The 24,839-nt window shown below is 42.4% G+C and overlaps 1 protein-coding gene across 1 annotated transcript in view; it reads right to left on the minus strand.

Annotated features, from left to right (window-relative positions):
* The window catches only part of NDRG1 (N-myc downstream regulated 1), a 60,340-nt gene extending 38,681 nt beyond the window's left edge, over positions 1-21,659 (minus strand). The window contains exons 1-3 of the mRNA XM_032773478.2: positions 21,559-21,659; positions 8,617-8,695; positions 1,587-1,622 (exon numbers count right to left, since the gene is read on the minus strand). Coding sequence (XP_032629369.1) covers positions 1,587-1,622; positions 8,617-8,679 — 99 coding nt within the window. The 5' untranslated portion in view covers positions 8,680-8,695; positions 21,559-21,659. The remainder of the gene's footprint in view (positions 1-1,586; positions 1,623-8,616; positions 8,696-21,558) is intronic.
* Between the last annotated feature and the right edge of the window lie 3,180 nt (positions 21,660-24,839).

The raw sequence follows: 24,839 nt of genomic DNA on the forward strand, positions 1-24,839 counted from the left end.
ATGCCTTGTAAGGCAGAGCAAAGAAACATCATAGAGCAGGAGTTACAGTTATCGTTGGCTAAATACAGTCAGGACATTGTTGGTCTGGATTAGAAGTTGATATCTGAATTTTCATATTTGGTTTTTCATTGCAGTTACTCTGCTTGGTTTATAAACGAAGCAAATTTGAAATTTAATTAGAATACAGACAGGACACAAGGTCATTTCTAGTCATATTTAATCAAAATATTGCAATACTCCAGTTAGCACACTTAATCTGGGATTCAGATTAATTTGGAACAATTGATCAATCTGAACCCAAACAGGAAGCTTATCTTCCATGTGCTGCTTAAAAAATGCAATAGGAAATCACATGCTAACTAGTTTATTCCATCAGCTGTTACAAAAACCACCAACCCTGCTTTTGCAACAATTCTTAGCTACATTTCAGATTTAATATAGAGAATGTCAAAATCATAAAGGACTTACGTCAATGGGTGCTATAAAACAGATTTACTGTAGATAAAACACAGGAACAAGCCCCCATGAGAAGATGCACTTGAGGATTTGGGGTTCTGGTTTCCCAGAAAAAAAATTAGTTTATTAAGTGCTGTATTTTTCATAGCAAAATTGAACAGCACTCAAGTGAGAATGCAAAGAGATACAGATAAAGTATACTGTACTTTGCAAGTTCACATCTTCCTAGTATCTACTTCTCCAAACTTCGTAATCAGCAGAAGTCTGACACCATATTTAATGCCTCTCATTTCTTTGAGGAAACTGCATCCCTGGACAAGAATGATAAGTTGTCCATCACCAAAAGGGTAGGGTTTTTTTAAATGGGCTCTGGCAAATTCTGATGTATGAACAGAGGAACAATCTTACAGTCCTTACTCAGACAAAAACTCCCAGTTGAGTCAAGTGTAAGATGAAAATATTTTTCCATTTATGTTCATTTTCCATTGTTTCAAAGTTACATCTCTGCAAGAATAGGAAGCAGTGTTTCTGAACATTTGTTTAGATAAGTCTGATTAACTATCTTTGGCAAAAGAGGTTACTACTAAACACAAGAGTCACCACAACTTTAAGCAGTAATGAGATAGACTTCCCAGATTCTTCAGTCAGGCCTTCAAAGAGAAGTGTGGCTAATGGGAAAGACATTACTTTGACCTGGATGTGGATGACTCGCAAGTTTAGAACCGAAGACCATGGACTTTGTCTGCTCCTTACTGCTTAACATGTGCCAAGAATCTCTTAGAAACTATATACAACTGAAGACATAAGACCTACTTGCCAAGAGGAAGTGCACATACTTCACTGTAGTAAGAAAATTCTTAGAACAATTGATTTCACCTTCAACCAGGTTGCCAGTCACATCCTCTTCAGCTAAATGCAATGGTTTTTCCTCTAAGTGGATACTTCCTCAGAACCAGTTTCTGAAGACCTCTCCTGATAGTCCTCTTTACAAGATTATGAAATAATTCTGATACTGTTCAGCTTCATGCGTTGTAATTACATTGTTTTTGAATAAGTTACGCTTTTGATCAGATTTTGCACACATTTTGATTTACCAAATGGGAGAGTGGAAAAAGTGTGTTTTTACTTGCCTGAACATCAAAATCTGGAAGAAGGCGAGTGATTGCCTGTGAAGAGATATTTGTAACATTAATGCAGATATGCATTGCAGTTGCACAGTTAGTCTGAATTAAATAAGTATACACTTACGTAAAGCTCCCAAATTTACCAAAAAAGACCAAATTCAATAGCCCCCCTCCACCAAAATACAGTAAGACTTCCATTACCTTCAATGGGAGTTTTACTCAACAAGTGAAGAATTTGGCCCCAACTATTTTACAGACACTAGTTATGCTTCAAGACATATACTGGCTTAATTTATAGAATGTATAGTGAAGTACAGAGAAGCAATTCATTATGTTAGGTTAATGATTAAAGTCAGACTGAGAAATGAGAATAGAATCCAAGAATTGTAACTCATTCCTTGTTCTAGCAGCTACATATAGCACTCTTGTAGGGCTTGCCTACCCTGGAAAAAGACATTCTGTTAGAACAATGGTTCTCAGCCAGGGGTCTGAGGCCCCCTAGAGGGCTGTAAGCAGGTTTAAAGGGGGTTGCCAGGCAGGATCAGCTGGGGTCTGGGGCAGAAAGCCAAAGCCCTGCCACCAAAGGTGGAAGCTAAAGCCTGAGCAATTTAGCTTTAGGGGCCACTGTGGCATGGGTCCCAGGCAGTTGTGCAGCTCACTACCTCCTAACACCAGGCCTGGCTTTTATATACAGAAAAACAGTTGTGGCACAAGTAGGCTATGGAGTTTTTAATAGCATGTTGGGGAGCCTCAAAAGATTGAGAACCCATGTTTGAATGAGCTGTGAAATGTTAGTGCATGTTTATGCAGTTGTTACTCATTTGTGAATTTCCACTGAAGTCAATGGGACTACTTGTCTGCATAAGGCAGGAGAGACTTAACCCTCAGCATAAACCAGGATAGTGATGCTTAACCCTGGTGTCCGCCCAACATTAAACAAGCCATTAAAGGCTGCCCAACACAAAGCAGGCATATGGTACCACCACCCCCCACCTGCAAGTCAAGAGGCTTTATAACCTCCTTAAGACAATAAAAAGCTACATGTATGCCATCTTAAATATTTCTACATGTAATAAAAAACAGTGTACGTATTAGCTGGATATATTTTGAGAACAGGGAATTTAACTAGGAAGGAGATGGCAGCTGAGGATAATATGGATAAGAACAGCAGGATCTAGAACTTGATGAATATGAAGCTACACCAGGGAAGAGGCTGAAAGGAAAAATATACATGCAAAAAGAACAAACTGAGACCCCGCAGGAGGCAATGAGGCCCCAGAAGACTAAAGCAGGATACTTTAGTGCAGTGGTTTTCAAACTTTTATACTGATGACTCCTTTCAAACAAGCCTGAGTGCAACCCCCCTCATAAATATATTAAAAAAGTTTTAAATTAAACATTACAAATGCTGGATGCAAACCAGGGTTTGGGGTGGAGGCTGACAGCTCGCCACTCCATGTAATAACCTCATGACCCCCTGAGGGGTCCCAACCCCCAGTTTGAGAACCCTTGCTTTAGTGACTAACATTTTGGTCTTTACCAACAGCATCATGATAAAAACTATCAATTAGAAATATAAAATGATACCTCAGTGGAATGATTGCTTTATCAGAGTCTGGATTATAAGAGGGCTACAAGAACTAAGGTATTTATATTGGTAGCTAGGCAATCTCACCGTGCAGTAAATTCATATTTACATACAGTAATATACATATTTACATTTATGATGTAAAGTTTGTAACCCCAAAAAGCATCAGCGCTGTAGGGTGAAACATTTCTGAAACCTCTGAGAGCTGGTCCAGTTAAGAAGAAGTCCTACTATCTTGTAGGAAATGGGTTTTGTTATAACTAAGAACAATGTTATACATAGAAAGCATAGCTATCTGACATCTGTTCCTAACATTAACGTTTCTAGAGCCAATTCATTCATTCACCACAGGGTTGTGGTACTCTAGAGCTAGAAAGGAGGTAAATATGCATCCAGAGAGCCTGTGTGTTATTTAGACTGTGTTTAGAACTAAGGTAGCATCGTGGTCACAGCATGTACTATAGTCCTCTTTAGCTCAATAAGACCAATTTTTCATCTGCCCATGACAGAGATCCAGAGAGTTCTGTAGTGTTGTTAGAGGTGTTAACACCTTTTAGAAATAATACATGCTTAAGGTGAGACATTAAAGCTCAGTGCTTATCCTCTTGCAAATACAGCTGAGAATTTAAAGTATGAAAAGAGGATCTTTATTTCTGAACAGATTACCTGCTCCTCTTACCCAGATTCCAAATAGTTTTCATGCAAGCATTTCTGGTAATAAAGGAGAATAGAGAACTATTTTAACACAACTGTAACAAAAGGGTTTGTGAGTGGATTTCCAAAGTTTTGAGGTGTGTAACTAAGCTTAATGAAGGTGGGTGGATGAAAGAGTTACAAATATAGGAATTAAGAGTTCTAGCATGGAAAACAGTGCAGAAAGCTGTGCAAGATTTACTGTTGCCAGGAGTTACAGCTACATGTTAAGACTCAGGGTCTGTCTACACTGCAAAGTTGTTGACAAAACTTTTGTCTTTCACAGGTATTTAAAAAGTGCCCCCTGCGAAAAACAAATTTTGCTCAAGTGGCAGGGCAAATGCAGCTTTGCTGGCAGAAGCACTCTCCTGATGACAAAGCTAATGCTGCTCACAGGGCTGGAACAGTAGCATAGCTGGGGGGGAAGCAGGGGGTGCAGCTGCTCCCCCTGAGGACATTTCCAAAAAGCTGCGCCTTTCTGTGCAGCCAACACTGGGCTCCGGACTTGGAGTCCAGAGCCAGGTTTTGCGTGTGGCTGCTGGCTGGTTCTCGGCTCCACACAGCCCCCATCCCCAGCCTGACTCACTCCTGGGCTGCAGGCAGCAGCGGCTGGTTGCCTGGCTCAGAGGAGGCGGCAGCTCCTGCCCGCCTGCAGCTGCCCAGCTTGCTAAGCTGAGCCCCTGCAGGGGTGGGCTCTGCCAGGAGGGGAAAGGGCCGCAGCGCAGGCCCCCAGTGCGGCAGTGGAGGGTGCTGAGGATCAGCAGGCTCGTGGAGGCAACTCGGCGCTGCTGCTGCAGGGTCACCTCGTCTGCCCGCCCTACTCCTCCTTGCCCTGCAGCCTCTGTGCTGCCTGCTCCCCCGCTCACTCTGCAGTCTCTGCCTGGTGGGGGCTTCGGACGCTCACACACACCACACTAGCTCTTGCTTTCCCTACAGTTTGTATCTTGGCTTCCTGAGCCATTGCAGTCTTATATTTACATAGCTGATCTGGATGATGTAAGTCAGCTCTAGTTTTTAACACAAACATACATAACATGCAGATCACTCAGAACAGTAGTGACCCAATTTCCCCCCTCGTTATTAAGCAGGTCATGTTTTGGCATTTGTCTGAAAGCATTTTATTTTAATTATCCTGCAGCAATGTGATTCACATATTAAACCATTTCTGCTTTGCCAAAGCAGAGTCTGTTATTAATATATTATTACTGTGAATCACTTCAGAACAGGAGAAAATACAAATAGGGGAAGCTTTCAACATGGCACAGAAAAAAAGATTTAACACTCTCCAAACAGAAATAGGGGACTTGCAGGTTTTAGGCACAGGGATGCTGGTTTTGGTTGTATATATTCCTGGAGGTTTTATCACATGACAATCTTTAAAGAATAATATTTAATTCCTGGAGATTCCAGGACAATCCTTGAGGGCTGGCAACCCTAAAGATACTGGGCATAAGTCTGTCGCGTTTTTCAAAGGCTTTTAGGTGACTGATTAATTTCTGGTTCCAGGTTTTTTAATTCTCCTTGTTAACTATGCATGGTGGGAGAAGGGAATTGATGCCAATATTTTGCCCCTAACTCACATCCTCACATGACCAATCCTGGACATGGAAAACAACTCCACTATACAGACTGTCTGAATTAACGCTAATCAATAAGGTCACCAGCATCTGAACGTGGGACAGAGCGTGCACGCGCAAGAGAGATCTGTGATGCTAGCCCAATTTCTCTGAAGCAATGGACTCATGTATAAATCTCATATGGTTAGACTCTTCACAACAAGTCCCATCTTGTAACTCCTTGACTGTACTGCTGATACAAAAATCAGTGACATGCAGGGCCATAACTACTAAGTGCAGCAGCACAAAAGACATGCTGCCACATATACCTAGGGCATTCATTTATCAGCAGTCAAGTGGTAAAATTATACTACAATTTCCTAAAAAGAAACTTCCTTTAAATTGCACTCCGAAGCAGGTGGTGAGAAACTGTTTGCAGGGACTCAAAGTCCAGACTCAAAGTGCAAGGATTCTGTACTAGGCAAAGTGAGACTCAAAGAACCAAAGAGCACCTCACTGTCTCTGCTCAAGTCAAATTGTTTAGTGGAATTTCTAGGGTGGGTAGTGTGGGGAAAAAATTGGAAGACAATCTTTTCAAATGGGAAGTGGCCTGCCTACAAAAGTACTACCTTTGGCTGGCATCCTGTCAGCTCTCTCAACCTTAGCACAATTTGGCCAGGTTCAAGACTTATGGGGGAGACCTCCAACAAATGCCTACCTTACAGTAGCTGCTGCTGAATATGGTGTTGGTTATTCTGTAGGTGAGTACTCTTCCATCTGACCCAATGTCCTGCACTGTAGTCTCCTTCCTGCCACCACCCGAGCACATTCCCCCAGCCTTTTCCCCACTGGAAATAGGTCCTGCAGTGCTCTGTTCTGATCCGCATGAGGCTGACGGGGCCTGTATTAAGGCACACCCTTTGGGGCTCAAAGTCCTGCACTGAGGTGGTGCGTTAGGACCCCGCTGCACATCAAGCGTTCGACCAGCTCCAGTGCTTGGAGGGAGCCTGTTTGTGCTGATCAATGTGAGGTTTGCCATTGATTTCAATGGGGGAAGGGGCAGGATTTCACCCTTCCTGGTTTCCGAGCAGTGCCTGTGACTTACCACACAACAACATCTTATGGTGCCAGGTCTCCCAACAATAACCATTGTCCTCCATTTTTCATAGGGATATATCGTGGATGGCCTTGATAAGGAGGTGATTCCCTTACTAATGCTAATGCCAAGCACACAAAAAAAATCATGAGGCAAGTCCCCAAATATCACAAGATTGGCTTAAAAATCCATGAGATTTTAAAATACAATTGGGGTTCTTTTTATTTTTCTTCTGGTTTTTGAGCTTTTAGGGTTCCTGTTTTCTAGCTTTGCCCCTCTCCCATGAGGGCTAGTATCTTGCATTTGTTATTACTGATAGCTGAGCTTCTCATACTCACAGCCCTCCACAAGGTGAGGCTCTAAAAAGAATAAGTGCTGCTAGATCAGTGCTTAATTTGTAATGACAGGTGCCAGGGCTCAAGCAATTTTTTTTTACTTTCATAACTGACACAGCAAACCCAAAAGGTACCAGGGCTATGAATTACCAAGCCTACAGGTGCTGGGACTCAGCCTTGGCAAACTCTTGCACAAATTAAGCAGCATGTGCACAGCTTAAATTGGTTAACAACCCTAACTTTCAGTACTCAGTGTTCCAAAAATGTTAGACTGCCAATCTGTGTCAGAGATGTCTTGTTTTAAAAAAAGAAGAACACCCATGAATAAAGCTACTTTAAGGGAAATTACTACTTTGTCCAACCCAAAGAGCTATGAGATCTTTGCTCACCAATTCTCATAAAATTTGTATCCATCATGCCTTTTTGGTGACTTTAGTATTATAAGCTATTATAAATAAAGTGCATTTCATTGATTGATTTTAAAATGAAATTAGTAACTAGGAAAAACAGTATTTTTTTAAAATCTGTGACAATTATGAACTACTGTCATCTGTCATTTACTTTCTAGAATCTAAAGTATAATCTAAAGTTCTCCTAAGAAATCCCAGCTGTGCAAACCCTTCTGTGGCTGGATCATTGTGATTTTATTTTAATACAAAATATGTATAATGAATTTAGAAGTATGTAATTAGTAATTTGATATGTCAGGTGGCACCTTTTTTTTTAATGTGTTCACTCCCCCTGATGTCAGAACCTGGCTACACCACTGGGCTGGAAGTATTTTGTTGGCAAAAGTGCAAAGTACTAACAAAGCATTTACACACTGACTTTCAGCAACAAGGCTGTTTGTTGCTAAAAGCTGCATGGTGTAGACAAGCCCTCTAAGAAAGGCAAATTTGAGAGCTCCATTCACAGACAATAGCAAACTATTTGCTAAGAATGTATTCCCATTACAGCAACTTTCCACTCAGAAAAAGAAGGCAAAATTGTTTGCCTAGAATGGCACAGATTAACAGAACAATCTGGCCTATGTCTTTGAGACATTGGATCACTGGGATGAGATGTCCTAGGAATACTGGTGCTTTCCATCCAAGTATACAGGTGATCTAGAATATTTAATAGAATGTGGAACTAGAGCCACTGAAGCACAGTGATTAGGATGGCCATGAAACTTAAATGCTATGGACAAAAGAGTAAATTGAAAAATACTCCAATACATGGGGAAGACTACTAACCTTAAAGTAGAAACAGTGGTTTAACAGAGAGTAAGGGTGCATTTACACAGTTTTTGCACTGTTTTAAAATGCTTCTATCAGTACAGCTTCTTTCTGTAAGTTTCAGTAAATATATAAATGCATCCACAGAGGACTGCACCAGTGTAATTATCAGTCTCTAAACAGATAGTTAAAGTAGCATAAGAACTATGCAGACCAGCCCTAAGCACGAGGAATGGCTGAAAGGAAAAGAGAATGACAACCTTCCTCGCTGTGTGTGTCATAAAATGTCATACAAGTGATGCTATTTCCAAAAACAAAGGAGGCAGGGGCAAAAATTGAGTATACATGGTTTTTTTAATTAGAGGACTGGATAACAAGGCCCAATCCTACTCTGATTATTTTCAGACAGAAGATTAGCCCCAGTGTTTCCATATACCCAACATTTGCTTTTATTCTGAAAAGATTAAGAATTTAACCATTTTTCATATGAAGAAAAAATGCAATTCACGCAAGTTCTAGATGACAACATGTAACTGTTTAGTTAAAATTACCTCATCTTTCTCTACCAGAGGTTTCACCTCTGCAAGGTGAGCATCCTGGAGCTCTGTTGACATGGTTAGTAGCTGATATCTGCAAAGATCAAGAAAGCATCAGCATATTTATTTTATACAAAGGAGTTTTAAACAGATAGAGGGGAGGGAAGGACCACTTCCCACCTCCTAGAGTCTCAGATTAAAAATTGTGAATCTGCTGGGAAGTACACACACAAACACACACCACCTTCCCCCAGCCCCACCTCCCTAGTTAGAATATGAAGGTTAAAAAAAATCAATTAACACTGCACAGAAGTGAGGCAATGATTCTATAACAAAAGACAGAGTATGTTCATGTCACTCAAGGGTGTATCAAAGTATATGCACAAGGAGTCAGAATCAAGGTTCCATGGCAGGGATAATTACTTCCGATATGTCCTAATCCAAATATTTGATTTTGTAACCCTAGTTGTCCATCCATCCCCACCCCCCCAATTAGGCTTTCCCTATATAGTTTTCTATATTTATGGGAGTGGCAGGGAACCAAATCTAGTACATGTATAAGAAATCCTGCTTATTAGCAGTTTTTGAATCTCAGACAGGTTCACAGCATGGAACTCTACCACTTTTGCTAATGAAATCCTCCATGCAGACAGTCACAAGAGGGATGTAACACACTGCTATTTGCTGGACAGTAGAAGAAAGGTGGGAATCAGGATACTTGCATTCTGTTCCTGGTTCTGGGAAGGGAATGTGTCCTACTTCTGTTCTTAGATGACAGCATAGCTAAGGATATGGATTTGGCACAGTCTTAAAGGTAGTGTAGCTAAGTGGATACAATACTGGATTTATTCCATTAGACACCAAGTGCACAGTAATCTTAACACAGTGGTAAAGGTGCAATCTGAACTCAAGTCATCTGGTTCCCAGAGCAGTACACCTAGGCTAATGTTTTTTGATGTGGGAAAATAGGCTGGTACAGGCAGTTTAAAACTTGACCCTGAGCAGTGGTGATGGGATTTCCAGAAAAAGAAGCAGCAAGTGTTGAAAAAGTTCAGCTGTGCAAATGTACAGCAAGTTTCTAGAATTTAGGAATGTGAATTATCCCCTATGAAAACTATCCCTCTGTCAAATTTCAGTTCCATATTTTCTGCTCCAAACTCCTGATTAAATCATTTGTATTGTGGTAGCACCAGGAGAAAACCTCACTATACTAGATACACTAGTCTGCCCCACCCTAAGGGTCTTTCAATCCAAGCAGCAAGCACCCTGATCAGACATTTCTACAGCATGATGACTGCAGGTCCAGCTGGAGGAAGTTAACCATTTTCTATTCAGGGATTACAAGGTAGCCTGTGGGTTTGTCAGAAGTCATGGTTCCCGTAACTTTGTGACCTCTGCAACTTCTGCAGCAGCTGGTGCACCTGGCTAAGGGGCAGCTCAGGCAGTCCCTGCACCAGTCACCCCAGCTCCTGCTGGGGCAGTCTTGGATCACTGTGACCCCTATTCCCTGCCAGCAGCAGAGAGTTTGGGGTGAGGCAGGCTCTGGGTGATGCTTACCTGGGGAGCCCCCCAGAAGTGGACATTCCCCTCATTCAGCTCCTAGGCAGAGAAGTGACTAAGCTGTTCTGGGCAGAGGCAGCATGCAGAACGATGGCTTTGCAGCACCCATTGGCTGGGAACTGCAGCTAATGGTAGCTGCGGGGGTGCTGCTTGCAGGTGGAGGCAGCACACAGAACTGCATGGCAAAGCCTCTGCCTAGGAGCTCAGCAAGGGGGATGTCACTGCTTCCAGGAAGCCCCCCCGTGAGTGCTGCCTAGGTCCACCTCACCCCATCCTGTACCCCAACCCCCTCCCATACCCAAAGTCTGCTGCTGCAGGGGACAGGGGAAGCACAGAGCCAAGTAGGGAGCCCACTGCACCACCACCACACCCATCTGTCAAGTTTTAGTCAGCAAAATATAGTAAAAGTCATGGACAGGTCATGGGAAATGAATTTGTTTGTTGCCCATGACTTACTAAGAATACCTGTGACTAAAACAGCCTTAATTATGAACACCTGGGTGGTAATTACTGGGCTAAGAAAGTAATTGGGAGGACATAAGAAGAAGAAACAGGATGCTAAGAGTAACTGGGCTAAGGAGGAAGGCAGCATGGGAAGCTCCTGCTACAAGATGCTCATGTTCTGGGTGTAGAAGTGCAGAGGAATAAAGAAGATACACATGGTGAAAGGGAAACAGCCTAGGCATGTTTATGACAGTGAGTTGACACCAAGTCTACAGTCTGACATACTAAAGCTATTCAAAGTGGTCAGGAGACCAAAAAATTACTAGCATAACTATTTTCCACTCAATTTTGTTCTCTAAAATGGATTTACCAGTTTTGCTTAAGTTTTTCAGGAAAAGTTTCAACCTGAGGCAGAGACTAGGAATAAAAAATTTCATCTAAAAAATTAGAGTCAGTTACAAGCAACAGCAAATGAAGGCAAGGGAAAGTGTTAGGAAACCTTGAACAGAAATCTATGCAATCCATAATACATAGTCAGCTACCGTTCACAACAAATGCACTATTTAAAAGCTAGAGACTTCTCTATTGTCTGATGGCCAAAAAAATAAAATCTAGCTAAAACTTGGGATACTGTGAAATAAAGTTAACCTTTCACTCAATTCTACAATATGAACTGGAGTGCAAAAACAAAAAACTGTCATGCTTTGCTATAAATCCATTAGTTTCAGTTCAAGTTCATAAAAGTAATGCCTTTCACAGTCCCTCATGAAGACATGCTTGCAAGACTGCGTTTTCCCAGTATTAGGTGGGAACCACATCACAACTTGTATTTCTGTGGTAGAAACACCCATAAGTTTTTACATGAAATGGTTTAGGCTTCCAGGACATTAGAACAGAAAACAAAGGACTTAAAAAGCCATGCCAGAAAGAATACCTTAGATATCTTATGGCATTGACATGATTGTTTTTACAATAGTTCAAAATTGTTACATTATGTTTAGTAAGAACTAAAGCCAAGAAGTGCTGACCAACATGCTTCTCCACTACTTCTGTGAAGATCTAAAGAGAAAAAGCTTTGTGTGTAACAAGATTTGATCTCTGGAAATCTACTGGATTTTCAAATCATGCTTCTGCATCAGCTCAAGCATTTCTGATTTAATATGTTTTCCTTCTATTAAGAGCACTTAAAGATTTTCAACAAAAGCCAATATTCCTGATTTAACTGGCATAGTATCGTGCTTCAGTCTTTGAACCAGTTGCACAAACAGTATCTGACCTCAGTGAGCCAATTTACTGTCTGAAGAGAAAGTTGCTTGGGGAAAGTGGTTTCACATGTTCACTGCAAGTTTCCTTATGTTTAAAATAGGTGCTTTGTGTTGCCCTCTAATACTACACTGTAGCTAATGTAATAGCATGACTTTCCTGGATCAAAATAGTTTTCCCCTGCCCAAGGGCTCAATACACAAAGTTAATCTATATTTGCAAGCATTCGTGTAAAGTTGCCAGCACTAGGGAAAAACACAAACCTCAAAATTTTCATTTCACTTCACCAGGTCAGATTTTGGATCTATATTAACTGAACATTCTGCCAACATATTCAGCAGTAGGTTCCCACAAACTTGAACCTGGTTATTTGATGCAATTCCAGCCAAGTTAAAGGATTAAATTTCAAAAGGCTCACACACAATTACTGAGGAGAATTAAAGCCTTTAATGCACCTTAATTATTAGAACAGTCTTCTCAAAACTGATCAAACATCAGTGCTTGCCAACCTGCAGGAGCAGAATCACATTAGCTTATGGCAAGCCAAGGGGAACAGGAAAAGAAACCTGCATAGTTCATCTATTACAATGGGGGCTCCAGCAAAAAATGAGGAATCTCATTCATGTTTTTAGGCCTTATCTACATTACACTGGTGTAGCTACAGCAGTCCTCTAAAATACATATTATGCTAACAGAGGGCATTGTGTGTTGTGCAACTTCATCTTCAGTAAGATACTGGTGCAAAGGATCTACATTATAGGTCTCCTACAAAAGAGATGTTCCATTAGGGCTAGTCTACACTGCCAACATTAAAGTGCTGCCTTGGCAGTGCTTTAACATGGCTTGTTTAGTTGTGGCAGAGCACTGGGAAATAGCTCTCCCAGCACTCAAAAATAAAACCCACCTCCACAAGGAGTGTGGTCCCCAGTCCTGATGCACTCTCTACACTGGTGCTTTACAGCACTGAAACTTGCTGTGCTCAGGGGGGTGTTTTTTCCACACCTCTTAGTGAGAAAGTTGCAGTGCTGTAAAGTGCCAATGTAGACAAGCCCTTAGACAGGCAAAGCATTGCCCTAGATACCTCAGATAAGTTAATCATTCCTTTGGAAAAAAAGTCTTTTCAGTTCTAGCGATAGCATTCAAATGCTACACAATTCAGAAGTTGGAGAGTTTAGTAATTCCTTGCTCCTCATGGACATTGGCCTACATCACAAAATCACCCACAGAACCCCATGATAGGCAGGAAAGATCCATAACTCAAATCAACTGTGTTGGTGCATTGACAATTATAGTTTACCATCACCACTCTTCACACAAAGTTATGAAAGCAAGGAACTAATAATATCAATACCTAGAGATCTTCTACATAACAAATCAGGAATTGCTCATGAAAGAAAAGACTGCAATGCATACTCTCAAGATTCTCCAAAACAGACTGACCATTCCATTCTCCAGTAGTTCAGTGAAGCAAGAGATAGTAGGAAAGGGAAGGAGTGGACCCTGGTCCAGCTTATCTAGGCTGGCCAACTGTATCTGTTTAAGTGCAAAAGGGATGACCCTATGCTCTAAGGGAGCCCTAGCTGGAAGCCTGGTTTACACTGACAAGGTCAAGATACGCAGCCAAAGGTTCCCCCCCATCCCAAATCTTTTAATGGACTACATTTTATGCTACAAGATGTGTAATTTAGCTTCAGTACAGCTGAGTATTCAGAGGTTACAAGCAAGAAGCTGGTGTGAGATACACAGCTGAATTTACCCTTGCCTAAATTGCATTCTCTTCCTAGTTACCTGATTTGGGGGGGGTGCGCAAGGGGAGAAGAATGAAAATCTAAGGTATGGGAAAGACTTAAGACCGTCCAGTTCATAAAGCAATTTCCATCTATCAGCTGCTATAACAGATTGTAGTGGAGATAATAATTATATATAGTGAGAGTGTTCCAAGATGCAGGACTAGTACTGCTTGCAGTAGCAATGCTGTGAGTAACTGGAATAGTACTCAGTACTTACAGTTCTGCAACTTTTGAATGGTATGTGCTTAGGTGTCATGTATACATTACAAAATAGTTTACTACTCGTACTACAGAAGCTCCAGTAATGGACCTGAAACACCACTATTCTAGGTGCTACACAAAAAGGAAAACAAAAGATACCATCTGCCCCATAAGAGTTTATAGTCTAAGCATAAGAAGAGTGATGGATACAGTCTGATAGAGGAGGACATGGTAAACAGCGAGACAACATGGGTCAGCATGATACATTGTTAAACTAAGGTTCTAAAATATCCTCAGTACTTCACAAAAGTTGGTAACTGAAACTGATGAGAATCCTTAAACTAGTAGCAAGTTCATCAATAGAGGGAAAGTGACAAAAGTTCAATCGTTTGACACTAAAAACCAAAGAAAATGTACATGATGTCCAAACAGGAATCACTGTCAGCCTTTTATAGGGCCACTTAGACTATTCCTGTTGCTAACAATGTTAGCTGTATACCAGTCACCCACAAATGGCACTGATAAATTACTAATAATGAGTTAACACTATCATTGTCTTAATTGCACAGGGCCCTTGGGCTTTAGAAAAAACGTCATCTCAGTTGAACTACAGAAGACATGAGTTCAATCAATGGAAGCACCAGTGTGTAGTACTGCAAAATTTAAGTTATATTCATTCATCAAAGGAGTTCAGCTTTCATTAGAGGTATTTTTATGAAGATATCTGAAAAAAATCAGTTTTTCAATGTTTGTGACTAATTGGAAAGCATCTTGCCATAAAAATTATGAATAAGTATTCAGATAGTTCATGCACAAGTATCAGCCTATACTTTGTGAACAAACTATTTAGACTATTCACTGTGTTATGTGGGAAGACTGGTCACTGAAGTCACATATTTTCCATGTATTGACTGAATTATTGGTACTATGGAGAGGTCATAGTCAGCAATCCCTAGATTCAAGGATGATCTCTACCACAGATTAATATATGGGTGCTGAGATGATTCAGGAGTCCGATCCTGGAACCACAGATCCATGCACAGCATGTACAGACATTTCCTGGCACGTCAGCTGCCTGCTGGGAGAAAGTCCTCTTTTTCCATCTTCAAGGACAAGGCACTTCTGCTCAAAGCAGGCCACTGCCTGATGGAGGATGAGGCACCACTGACATTGGCTGGTGGCTTACTTCTCCCAGCTTGTGATGTCTGGTTTTCTTGAAATACGCTTTCAATTTACCTTCATAGCATTTCCTCTGGCCACCATGGGATCCCTGACCACAGGTGAGCTGAGAGTAGAGGCTTGGTTTGGGAGGTGAAAATCTGGCATTGGCACATAATATCCAGCCCAGAGAACACACTGCTCATTGTTTTTTGTTCTCCCATGATAAATCTCTTAAACTCAGCATAGTTAGTTCTACTGAACATGTGCAAATGGAAACGTTCAGAGAAGTTGTTCTATATTTGCTCCTTAACTTTCTGAATCTTCCTATTGCTTGCTTTCCTGTCCACCCTCTACTTCAAGATACCCTGTAGCCTAAGGGAAGGTGCACTGATGTGGAAGCTGTGACTTGGATTTTCCACAGACGGGTGGAAATTTGGGGGTATAACAATTATAAAGCAGAGTCACATCTACCCTAGCAAGCAGCCAAATATCAATCTGAAGTTGCACATGGTCACTACTGACAAAATTGGAATCAATAAGCAGATTCATACACTGTGCCATGCACCAAATCACGCTTGGCTTTGCTTTCAGTGAAATTCAACTATTCAACCGTCAAAAGGGTTTGGAGCATTATTTATTAACAAATAGTACCCCAGACTCATACTTCTGTCCACCTGTTCTGGCTACTAGAGCACTCCTAGAGCCAGGATGAAAACTCAAGAATCATGACTAAAGCATTCCATTGTTGTCGGGCAGTTGTGCAAACCACTGGCAAAGTGCAACATCCCTCTCTAGTGGCTACTCCATAGAGAATCAGTTATTACTGCCACCAATTACTTTAGCTCACATATGAGAAGTCTGCTCTGTTTGTAACAAGTAGTGTTTATTTGAAAGGATCTGTGTGGTAGGTCTCCAGCTATGCAGAGAAATACTATTATTAACAACTGAAAAAGATTTTATAGAATTTTAACAACTGAAAGTGAAGTAACTCAAAACAAAAAGGAACACAGGAAGTGTTGTCTGCCACACAGTTAAGATCAGAACTGTAAAATTCACATGCAACCTGCTTTGTGCAAACATACGTCTGTGGAAAATATCACCAGACTACTCAGCAAACACACTGTATATCAATGCTATACAAAGTCAAATTTGGCCTATGGAACTGGGGATAGTCCAAAGACAGTAACATTCTGTTATGCGAGTATGAAGAAAACAGGCCTGATCCTGCACCATCCACTTGACCCAAGAATAAGTGGAAACTAACTTTAGTTCAAGGTGTAGGGACTGCTTCTACTCTTGGGGCTAAAGGACCCAAGACTGATGAATATAATGCCTGCATGTATATGACCCATGTTCTCCTGCCCAAGGACAGCGGCTACTCTTGATGAAGTCAATGTGGAGAACCCACCAAAATCAAGCACTATTTATGTTGTGTTATATTCAGATATAACTATTTGAAGTGATACATATTCAGGAATAGTTCTGAATTGCTTCTTACTGCTGCTATTCCTTTAGCATACCTTAAAACAAAAATGGACACATTTATGAATAGAATCATATGTTGTGTTGCAAGGGACCGGACGCATGACAAAGGAGCTTCCTTCCAGTCCTATGTCCACATCATTGCATGGCTGGAAAGATTAGATTTTTATTGTGTCAGTAAGAGTCATTTCACCATGCACAAACCCATGAAAAAAATTTCCACTGAAAATCAAAATGTACAGATAGGCAAACAATTTCAAATGATAAATGCTTAAAGGTAATCGATATTTTCCAACAAAATTATAAAAATCTAATTCTGCCAAGCAGAATTGGCTACGGGGATTACATCCGGCCAACTGTTCACTTCATCTTGAAGAAATAATGCAGAAAGCAGAAGGATAAAGAGAAGAGTGCTTTGGGAAAATTACTGAAGTGTTCAGTAATCAGTGGTACTGAGCCTGATTTTCAAGTGGCCTCACCCAGATTTTAGTCGTCTTCATTGGCATCCAAAGCAATATTTGAAAAGGGTGTTGCTGTCCACTGCAAGCCTTATATAAAAAGTGTAAGGCTACCTCACATGTTTTCAATGCCAAGGAAACTATTTTCTTTAAAAAAAGATGCACCTCTGAGAAGTACATTGTGACCCAAGTACAGCTTTTAAGAGGATGGAATTTACTATTTCTTCCTCCTTTTGCTATAAAGCAATAAGACTCACTGAGAAATTCTTGTATAATTGCATGACATGATGGTACAAATTTGCCAAACACCAATCGACTTCAAATATGATTAGTTATAAGGCAGTGGTGGGAGGAAGATTAATATTGTACATGCAATTTTGATTTTCTAACATTACTTCATTTTGTTTTGGCAGAAATAAGTATTGATAATTGCATGCATTTTGTTCTTAGTACTCTTCTGTTCAAACATGCTTTATTATTTAAGGGAAAAGTGAAACTTAGACCTGAACTACAGAAAACTGAAAATGACTACGATTCCTGTTTTGTTTTTAAATACACTTCTACCCAGATATAACACAAATTTGGTTATAATGCAGTAAAACAGTGCTGGGGCAGGGGGAGCTGTGCACTCCAGTCGATCAAAGCAAGTTTGATATAACATGGTTTCACCTGTAACATGGTAAGATTTCCCCAGCCTTATGTCAAGATAGAGGTGTAAGTCACGTTTTAGTCATTCATTATTTCAATGACTGATGCATGCAATTACTGCTTGATGTTATCTCACTGCTACCACAATAATATTCTTTCAAGCACTTTGCAATTTCTATTTTGTTGTTCTGAACTAATTCCATCTATTTACTTTCCCAGGTTCTTCTATTTGTTTCATAGAACTGAAACACTTCTAGACTCTGGAAGGTTGTATGTTGAGCTAAAGAGAACAAACAGTTAACTTTCCAGAAAGGCCCCCCAAGATGCACGTCTGTGATTGGTGAATCTTAAGTGCAGTTTTTATTAGTTATGGAAGACAATAGAATCTACTGGATAAGGCGCTGGATTGGGACTCAAACCACTTGGATTCTGTTCCCAGCCCTGAGGGGCCATAGGTAAGTTTTTTGCATTTGTCAGGAAAAATCAAAATGACGTTTTGTTTTGAGCTGATCCAAATCAAAACACTTATTTTTGTCACATCAACACTGACACTGAACTGTCAGTTGCTGCAGTTCTCATGGGAGTTGTAGTGTGAGTGCCTTGTGAACTTGTTCTCTTTAATAGGCCTGGCTCCCCAACTGGACTACATCTCCCATGATGCACTGTGGTTCGTAACTGGTTGAACCACCACTGTTCATCATTCAAATCCCAAGACCACAGTGTATCATGGGAGATGTAGTCCAGCTGGGGAGCCCAACCTATGAAAAGAAAAGGGGCATGAGACACCATAGCAGCTCAGGCGGACAGAGATTATCACTACTGACCCAAAGTGTTTATTTTCTTCAAAGAAACAAAACATTTTCATTTAGCATTATTATAACATTTCAAATCAGAAGCATCTAAACAAAACAGTGGTGTTTCCAAACTGAACAGAACTTTCTGTTCAGAGAAAAAATTTTAAGATGTTTTGTTCCAAAACAAATGTTGAAATGGAAATTCCGATTTTCATCTAGATTTGTTAATAAGTTTTCAAAAATAGAACCCCACTTAAGTGAACTAGCACCAATACCTCATTCAGACCTGTAGCACAAGAGTTCTCCTTTGTACTGCAATTTCAAATAAATTTAGCTGTCCAGAGAATCTTTCTGCCCTAGTTCTGATATCTATTGTCCAACACAGTACATTCAGCTCTTTAAAAGCTTCTAGGCTGTGCTCATCACAAGTTTGGCTGAGACTATCCACTATCCTATGTGTTCGTTTCCCTACCATTGACAGTTCATGTCTCTGCTCACTCATGCGCATTTTAGAAACTCTGGGCCCAAATTCTTAAAGTTCAATGCCAACACTCTTTAAGTCTCAAGAGACTACCTAGCCTTAGTTTTTACCCCCGTAAAACTACTACACACTATAAACCCTATGTCATAGTATCTGTGCAGGTTGTACTGCAAAGTACTAGGTAAACAAATTTCTGTAATATTCCTATGTACATTCAAAATTTTTCATCTTCACCGCATTAACTCTGTTTTCATTGTATTGAGCCCTTTATGACTAGCTCATACTAGTATTTCATAAAGGAGCGTACATAAGAAGAGATACACTATAGTTTCTGAAAACTCTTGCTTTCCAAACAGACATGCACAAACTTGCATGAAAGGAATTTACTTGTATTCTGGGTATTTACTTCCCAGTTTTACTATTTGATCTGTAAAATCATGATTCTTGTAGTGCATGGAAGTATCTTGAGCATAAACACACCACAAACAGCACTATGTGTTTTTATCACATGCGTAGTAAAGGCATACTGAGTCAAACTATGCTAGAACAAGGATTTTAGATTGACTATTTGCATACTTGCTGTACTTGTGGTACCTGTTGTTCCCAGCACTAAATTTAAAGTGACTTCATTTCTAATGCATTTGTAACAATGGCAGCAAAAATTCAGACAAGTTACATCCGACTGTTGAAACTGCAAATTAGACAAATAATGTTTCTCCCTATTTTTAGCATTTATTTTGATGATATGACAAGTCAGTTTCATTGCTTCCCTTGTATGGCCCTCTAACCACAGCATTTGGCAAGGACACTCAAGGATAGCTATAGGGCCTGAAACCATCTTTTATTTTTTTTTTTAAACAATTTTCTAGATTTCAAGCTGACCATTTACAAACCAACCACTCCCCGTTAAGACCTATTTTTAGATAATTTCTCCTGAAAAGTCTGAGGGCATCTAACAAAATTTACTGCCATCTTACTCATTAAGGGAACACTTCTTGTGGGCTGTATAAAATAACGGGTAAGATATAGGGGCACCTCAGTTTGCAAGCATTCCAAAGGAAGGCAGCAACTCTAAAAACTCCTTAACCACACACTTTCACCCAATTCCAAGCAAGATGGTTTGAACATGAATAGTGCCTCAGAAGTATTCAATATACTTCAACTACAGCTATAAACACAGTGAGACACAGAAGAGTAAACAATGAAAACTGATATGTTGCAGTCAAGGCTACAGTTGTGCTAGAAAATTCGGTAGATATGGCTTAAATACACTAATTAACTTATGCAATGCCTTTCACACAAAGAGCTAGTTTCAGTTCCAACCCCTTCCTAATTCTGTAAGTACAAAGAGGCTGAATCATAGCATCAGCATCTAACAAAATTCCAGCTGTTTCACTGCTTTCAGAGAGGGGCAGGGAGGGGAGCTGGGACATCTGCTACGGAAACCTGAACTGCCAGTACTTTGTATCTCTCCCATTAGCCACAAGTCTCCAGTGACATTTCCAAGCCCTAAGATTTCTAGCAACTTAATATAGAGCCAAGGTAGTAAATTTGTTCAGATAATACATTAGTAACTGGCCAAACTGAAGAAGTCCATAGGTCCCAGGATTTCCCCCAATTCTTCAGGGTCCAGCTGGTGAACACCATAGATCTTACCCATCTTGACTCCTTGCAACACACTGCTGCTGATACTGCCAATTCCGTTCCTTCCCCTCCCACCCATTCCAGCCAAACACCACAAGGGACTAACTCCCCCCATCCCCACCCCAGGGTGCAGGCCTCAGATTCCACACCTCCCCTGTCCCTCATACCCCCCCACAGCCAGCAGGGACCCTGCCAAGCTGGAACATTGGACCAGAGAGAGAGGCAGGTCCTCCTGTTCTCCAGGCAGGGCTCTGGGAGGTAGGGAGAGGGAAGCTAGAGGAGCTCAGTGCACAGCCCTTCCCAAGCAGCAGAGCCAGACTGGCTGGGATGCTCAGCCCTCAGAAGAGTCACACTTTGGGACGTTAAGTAGCCCTCCTTCCAGCCTCTTGCAGCTCACCACAGCACAGCAGATCTGACCACTAGGTCCTGTGGGAGTGAGAGAAGACTTGATCCCCACAGCCACGGGAACTAACCCATAGGGGGCTAACACTCTCCTCCCTCACCCACCCCGCAGGACAGGGCACTTGCATCGAGGACAGCAGCACCAAATTAAGCCCACCGGGCCCCCTCTTCCCTGCACTCAATGGGGAGAATGGGGGACAAGCATGCCCGAGGGGCCCCCTTCCCTGGGAGGGGGGAGAAACATGGAGGAGGAGGAAGGGCACGGCCAAAGGAACCCCGTTTCTCTACCCTCAGGAGCGTCTTGGGGGCAATATGGTAGGCAACGGCTGAAGGACCCCTCCCTTCCCTAACCAGGGGGAGGGGAAGAGAATACGGAGGGGCTGGCAACGGCCAAAGGACCCCCTCCCCTTCCCTGAGGGGGAATATGGAGGGGCCGAGCAACGGCCGCAGGACCCCCCCTTCCCTGACCTTGGAGGGGAATATGGAGGGGCCGAGCAACGGCCGCAGGACCCCCCCTTCCCTGACCTGGGGGGAATAAAAGGGAGGGCGGGCAGGGTCAGCCCCTTGCTTGCGGGTTTCCCGGACACCCCGCGGACGAGCGCTACTGGAGCCGGAGGAGCGCTGCTCACCTAGCGCGGGAACCGCCGCCTCTGTGCGTCGCTGCAGCAGGACCCCGCTCCTCACTCAAATCACACCTGCCCGCACTCCGCCTAAGCTGGGCCGTCTGGTGTGCGAGGCCGCGGCTCGCGAGGTATTTATACGCTCCGCCCGCCCCCGGGGAGCCCCGCCCCGCCCGCTGGAGCGCTACCTGCGGCGCATGTTGTGCGGCTCGCCGTGCCGCGGGCGGGAGAGGCGCGCGGCTGGGCTGGCAGAGGCTTCGATCCGCCCGCCCGCCTCCTCGCGCGAGCTGTCGGGGAAATGAGGGTAGCTCCCTCACCCGTGACAGGCCCGGGCTGGCACCTCTGCCCTGTTCCCTTACAGGCCTGCCCAGCTGGACTGAGGCTGCAGGGAGCATGGCCCCGCCTGCACTTTGGGACCCTAAGGACAGGCCGGATAGTCACAAAACCACCCTTTGCTGCCAGCCAGCCAGCCCACAGGCCCGTTTTTGTGTTTCTGCACCCTAGCCTGACACATGGACAGCCGGGAGCTGGAGAGGTAGATTTCCCCACCAGCAGGAGTGGCACATGGGCTGCTTGTAGCCTGGCTAGCAGGCCTGGCTTCACGAAAGATGGCAAATCACCCCCATGAGTGAATAGTTATCTGACTCTAGCCCCCAGTGCAGACAGTGCAATGTCAAGGAGGGGCCTCTCTCCTCACCATAGCTACTTCCTTGCTGGGGTGGAGTACCTACGCAACAGAAGAAGCTCCCCGCCGCATAGGCAGCATCTTCATTGGGGCTTGTCTACACCTAACTGCACACTGTAGCACTTAGTGAAGACACTAACTAACCTAGGGGAAAGCTGCTTCTGTCAGGTAAGCTAACCACCTCCCAAGAGAGTGGTAGCTGGGTCAATGGGATAAGTCCTCCCCTCGACAGAGGTCTGTCTACAGTGGGATTAGGTCGGTGGATTTTCCACACCCCTGATGACGTAGTGAAACCCAACAGAAGTTTTATAGTGTAGAGCGGACTGAGGGCTGTAGTGGTGCAGGTGTGCACTGCAGTGTTGTACATGTTAGACACCCTAAGTTTGAGTTGTGATGGCTAGGTCCTCTTTGTGAATCAGTCCATCCCTAGGCCCTAGGCCCAATCTGCACGGTTTGATCCTGACTACCCAGTGTGTTCAGTGGTATTCAGATTCAGCATGTGTCTGGTTTGGGCCTGGGGCAAATCTCTTCGTGTTTGAGGTCGGTGCGAGGGAGCCAGATCCAGTGCTCTGGTTCTTAATATATTCCTTATGTTTAGAAGTTTTTTTAACCTTTATTTTTTAAATCCTTCTTTTCTCCATTTCAAAGAGAAAATCAAAATATCAAGTAGCCTAAAATAGGTTTAATTCTAGTACTTTTCATTCAAATTCCTTAGATGATAAATTTCCTGGGGCAAGGACCCTGGGTGTTAGATTGGCAGCAAAGCACAATGCTCTGTGTGAATTCCGTATATCAGGAGTGAATGTAGCATCTTGATTCAATGTATGCACTATACTACACTGCCATGGACACTGACTCCGCGTTAACTCTCTTCACCCGCGCTAATCATGGCCTGTGAGAAGAGAGGTTGGGAGGGGGAGGGCTGGGAGGGTGAGCTGACCCACATTCACCCCCAGCAGTAACCTCTGTTCACAGGGGAGAGGGGAACATCAGGCAAACTGGTGCTATACTGTGGCCTGGTCTACATACATGTGTAAACTGAATTAACAGTGTTAAATGATTAACGCTGCACCGCCACACTACACTGCTCTTATACTGATTTAAAAGGCTCTTAATCGATTTCTGTACTCCTACAAACGAGAGGAAGTACGCTAAAATCGATATTACTATATCGGATTAGGGTTTAGTGTGGATGCAAATCGACGTTATTGGCCTCATTATTTTACAGTAGCTACCCACAGTGCACCGCTCCAGAAATCGACGCTATCCTTGGACCATGGACACACACCACCGAATTAATGTGTCTAGTGTGGACGCATACAATTGACTTTATAATATCTGTTTTATAAAATCGGTTTAAGCTACTTAGAATTTATCCTGTAGTGTAGACGTGGCCTTTGACCCCATAAGCCAACTCACAATGCCTGCACAGGGATGTGTGCAGCTTCTGTGGGTGCAACTGAACCAATGAACCAACACTAAAGCTGCCCCATACATAATAATCCTAAAGCATTTGGAAATGCTGTTCCACATAAACAAAAGTGAGAAACAGGGATCATTTTGTCCATCTCTGAAATACAGCCTTTGGAGGTGAAATGCAACAATAATAAAAATAAATATCTAGCTCTTATGCAGCACTTTTCATCAGTGGGTCTCAAAGTATTTTACAAAGGAGGTCAGTATCATTATTCCTATTTTACAAATGTGGAAACTGAGGCACAGAAATGACATGACTTGCCCAAGGCCATCCAGCAGGCCCGTAGTGGTTTAACTGTACATGGTGATATCATAATGCAGGTTAGGACAGGAAGTGAAGCATTCTGGCAGACAGAACAGTGCTCATGACAGAGATTAACAATAATATTTTATGTGAATTTAGCTGATTATATTTAAACTCTTAAAAATCACTGTATATACTTACTTATATTGGAGCACTTCACAGTCTTTAATGTATTTATATTCACAACATCCCTGTGAGGTAGAGGAGTACTATTATCCCCATTTTACAGATGGAGAACTGAGGTACAGAGAGTAAGGCTTTGTCTACACTTAAACAGCTACAGCAGCTGTTGTCGCGCTTCAGTGAAGACACTCACGACAAGAATAAGAGGAGTTCTCCCATTGGTGTAGTTAATCCTCCTCTCTGAAAGGTAGCTAGGTTGACAAAAGAATTCTTCCATCAACATAGCACTGTCTACACTATGGGTTAGGTCAGTGTAGCTAGGTCTCTCAGGGATGTGGATTTTTCACTTCACTGAGAGACGCAGCTATGCTGCTGTGCATTTTCAGTGTAGAGCAGCCCTAACTGACCTGCCCAAGGCCACAGAGGAACTCGAATCTTCTAAATCCTAGGTTTGTGCTCTAGCCACATTTCCTTCCAATTGTAGATAGGTGTGATACAATGCCAATCAAGGGCCTAAGCTGGCAACAAAGTCAGTGGGACTATTAGCATGAGCAAGGACTTTAGGATCAAGTCCCAAGAAATGACCAAATGATAGTGAACCAGTAGAATAGTTGAAAATAGAAACCCAGAGTCATGGTTCTCAGTCCCCACACTTTAAGTACTAGCAAGAACCTTTTTATCGCCGTTCACTACTGGATGTGC

The sequence above is a fragment of the Chelonoidis abingdonii genome, chromosome 2 (genome assembly GCF_003597395.2).
Source record: "Chelonoidis abingdonii isolate Lonesome George chromosome 2, CheloAbing_2.0, whole genome shotgun sequence".
NCBI lineage: Eukaryota > Metazoa > Chordata > Testudines > Testudinidae > Chelonoidis > Chelonoidis abingdonii.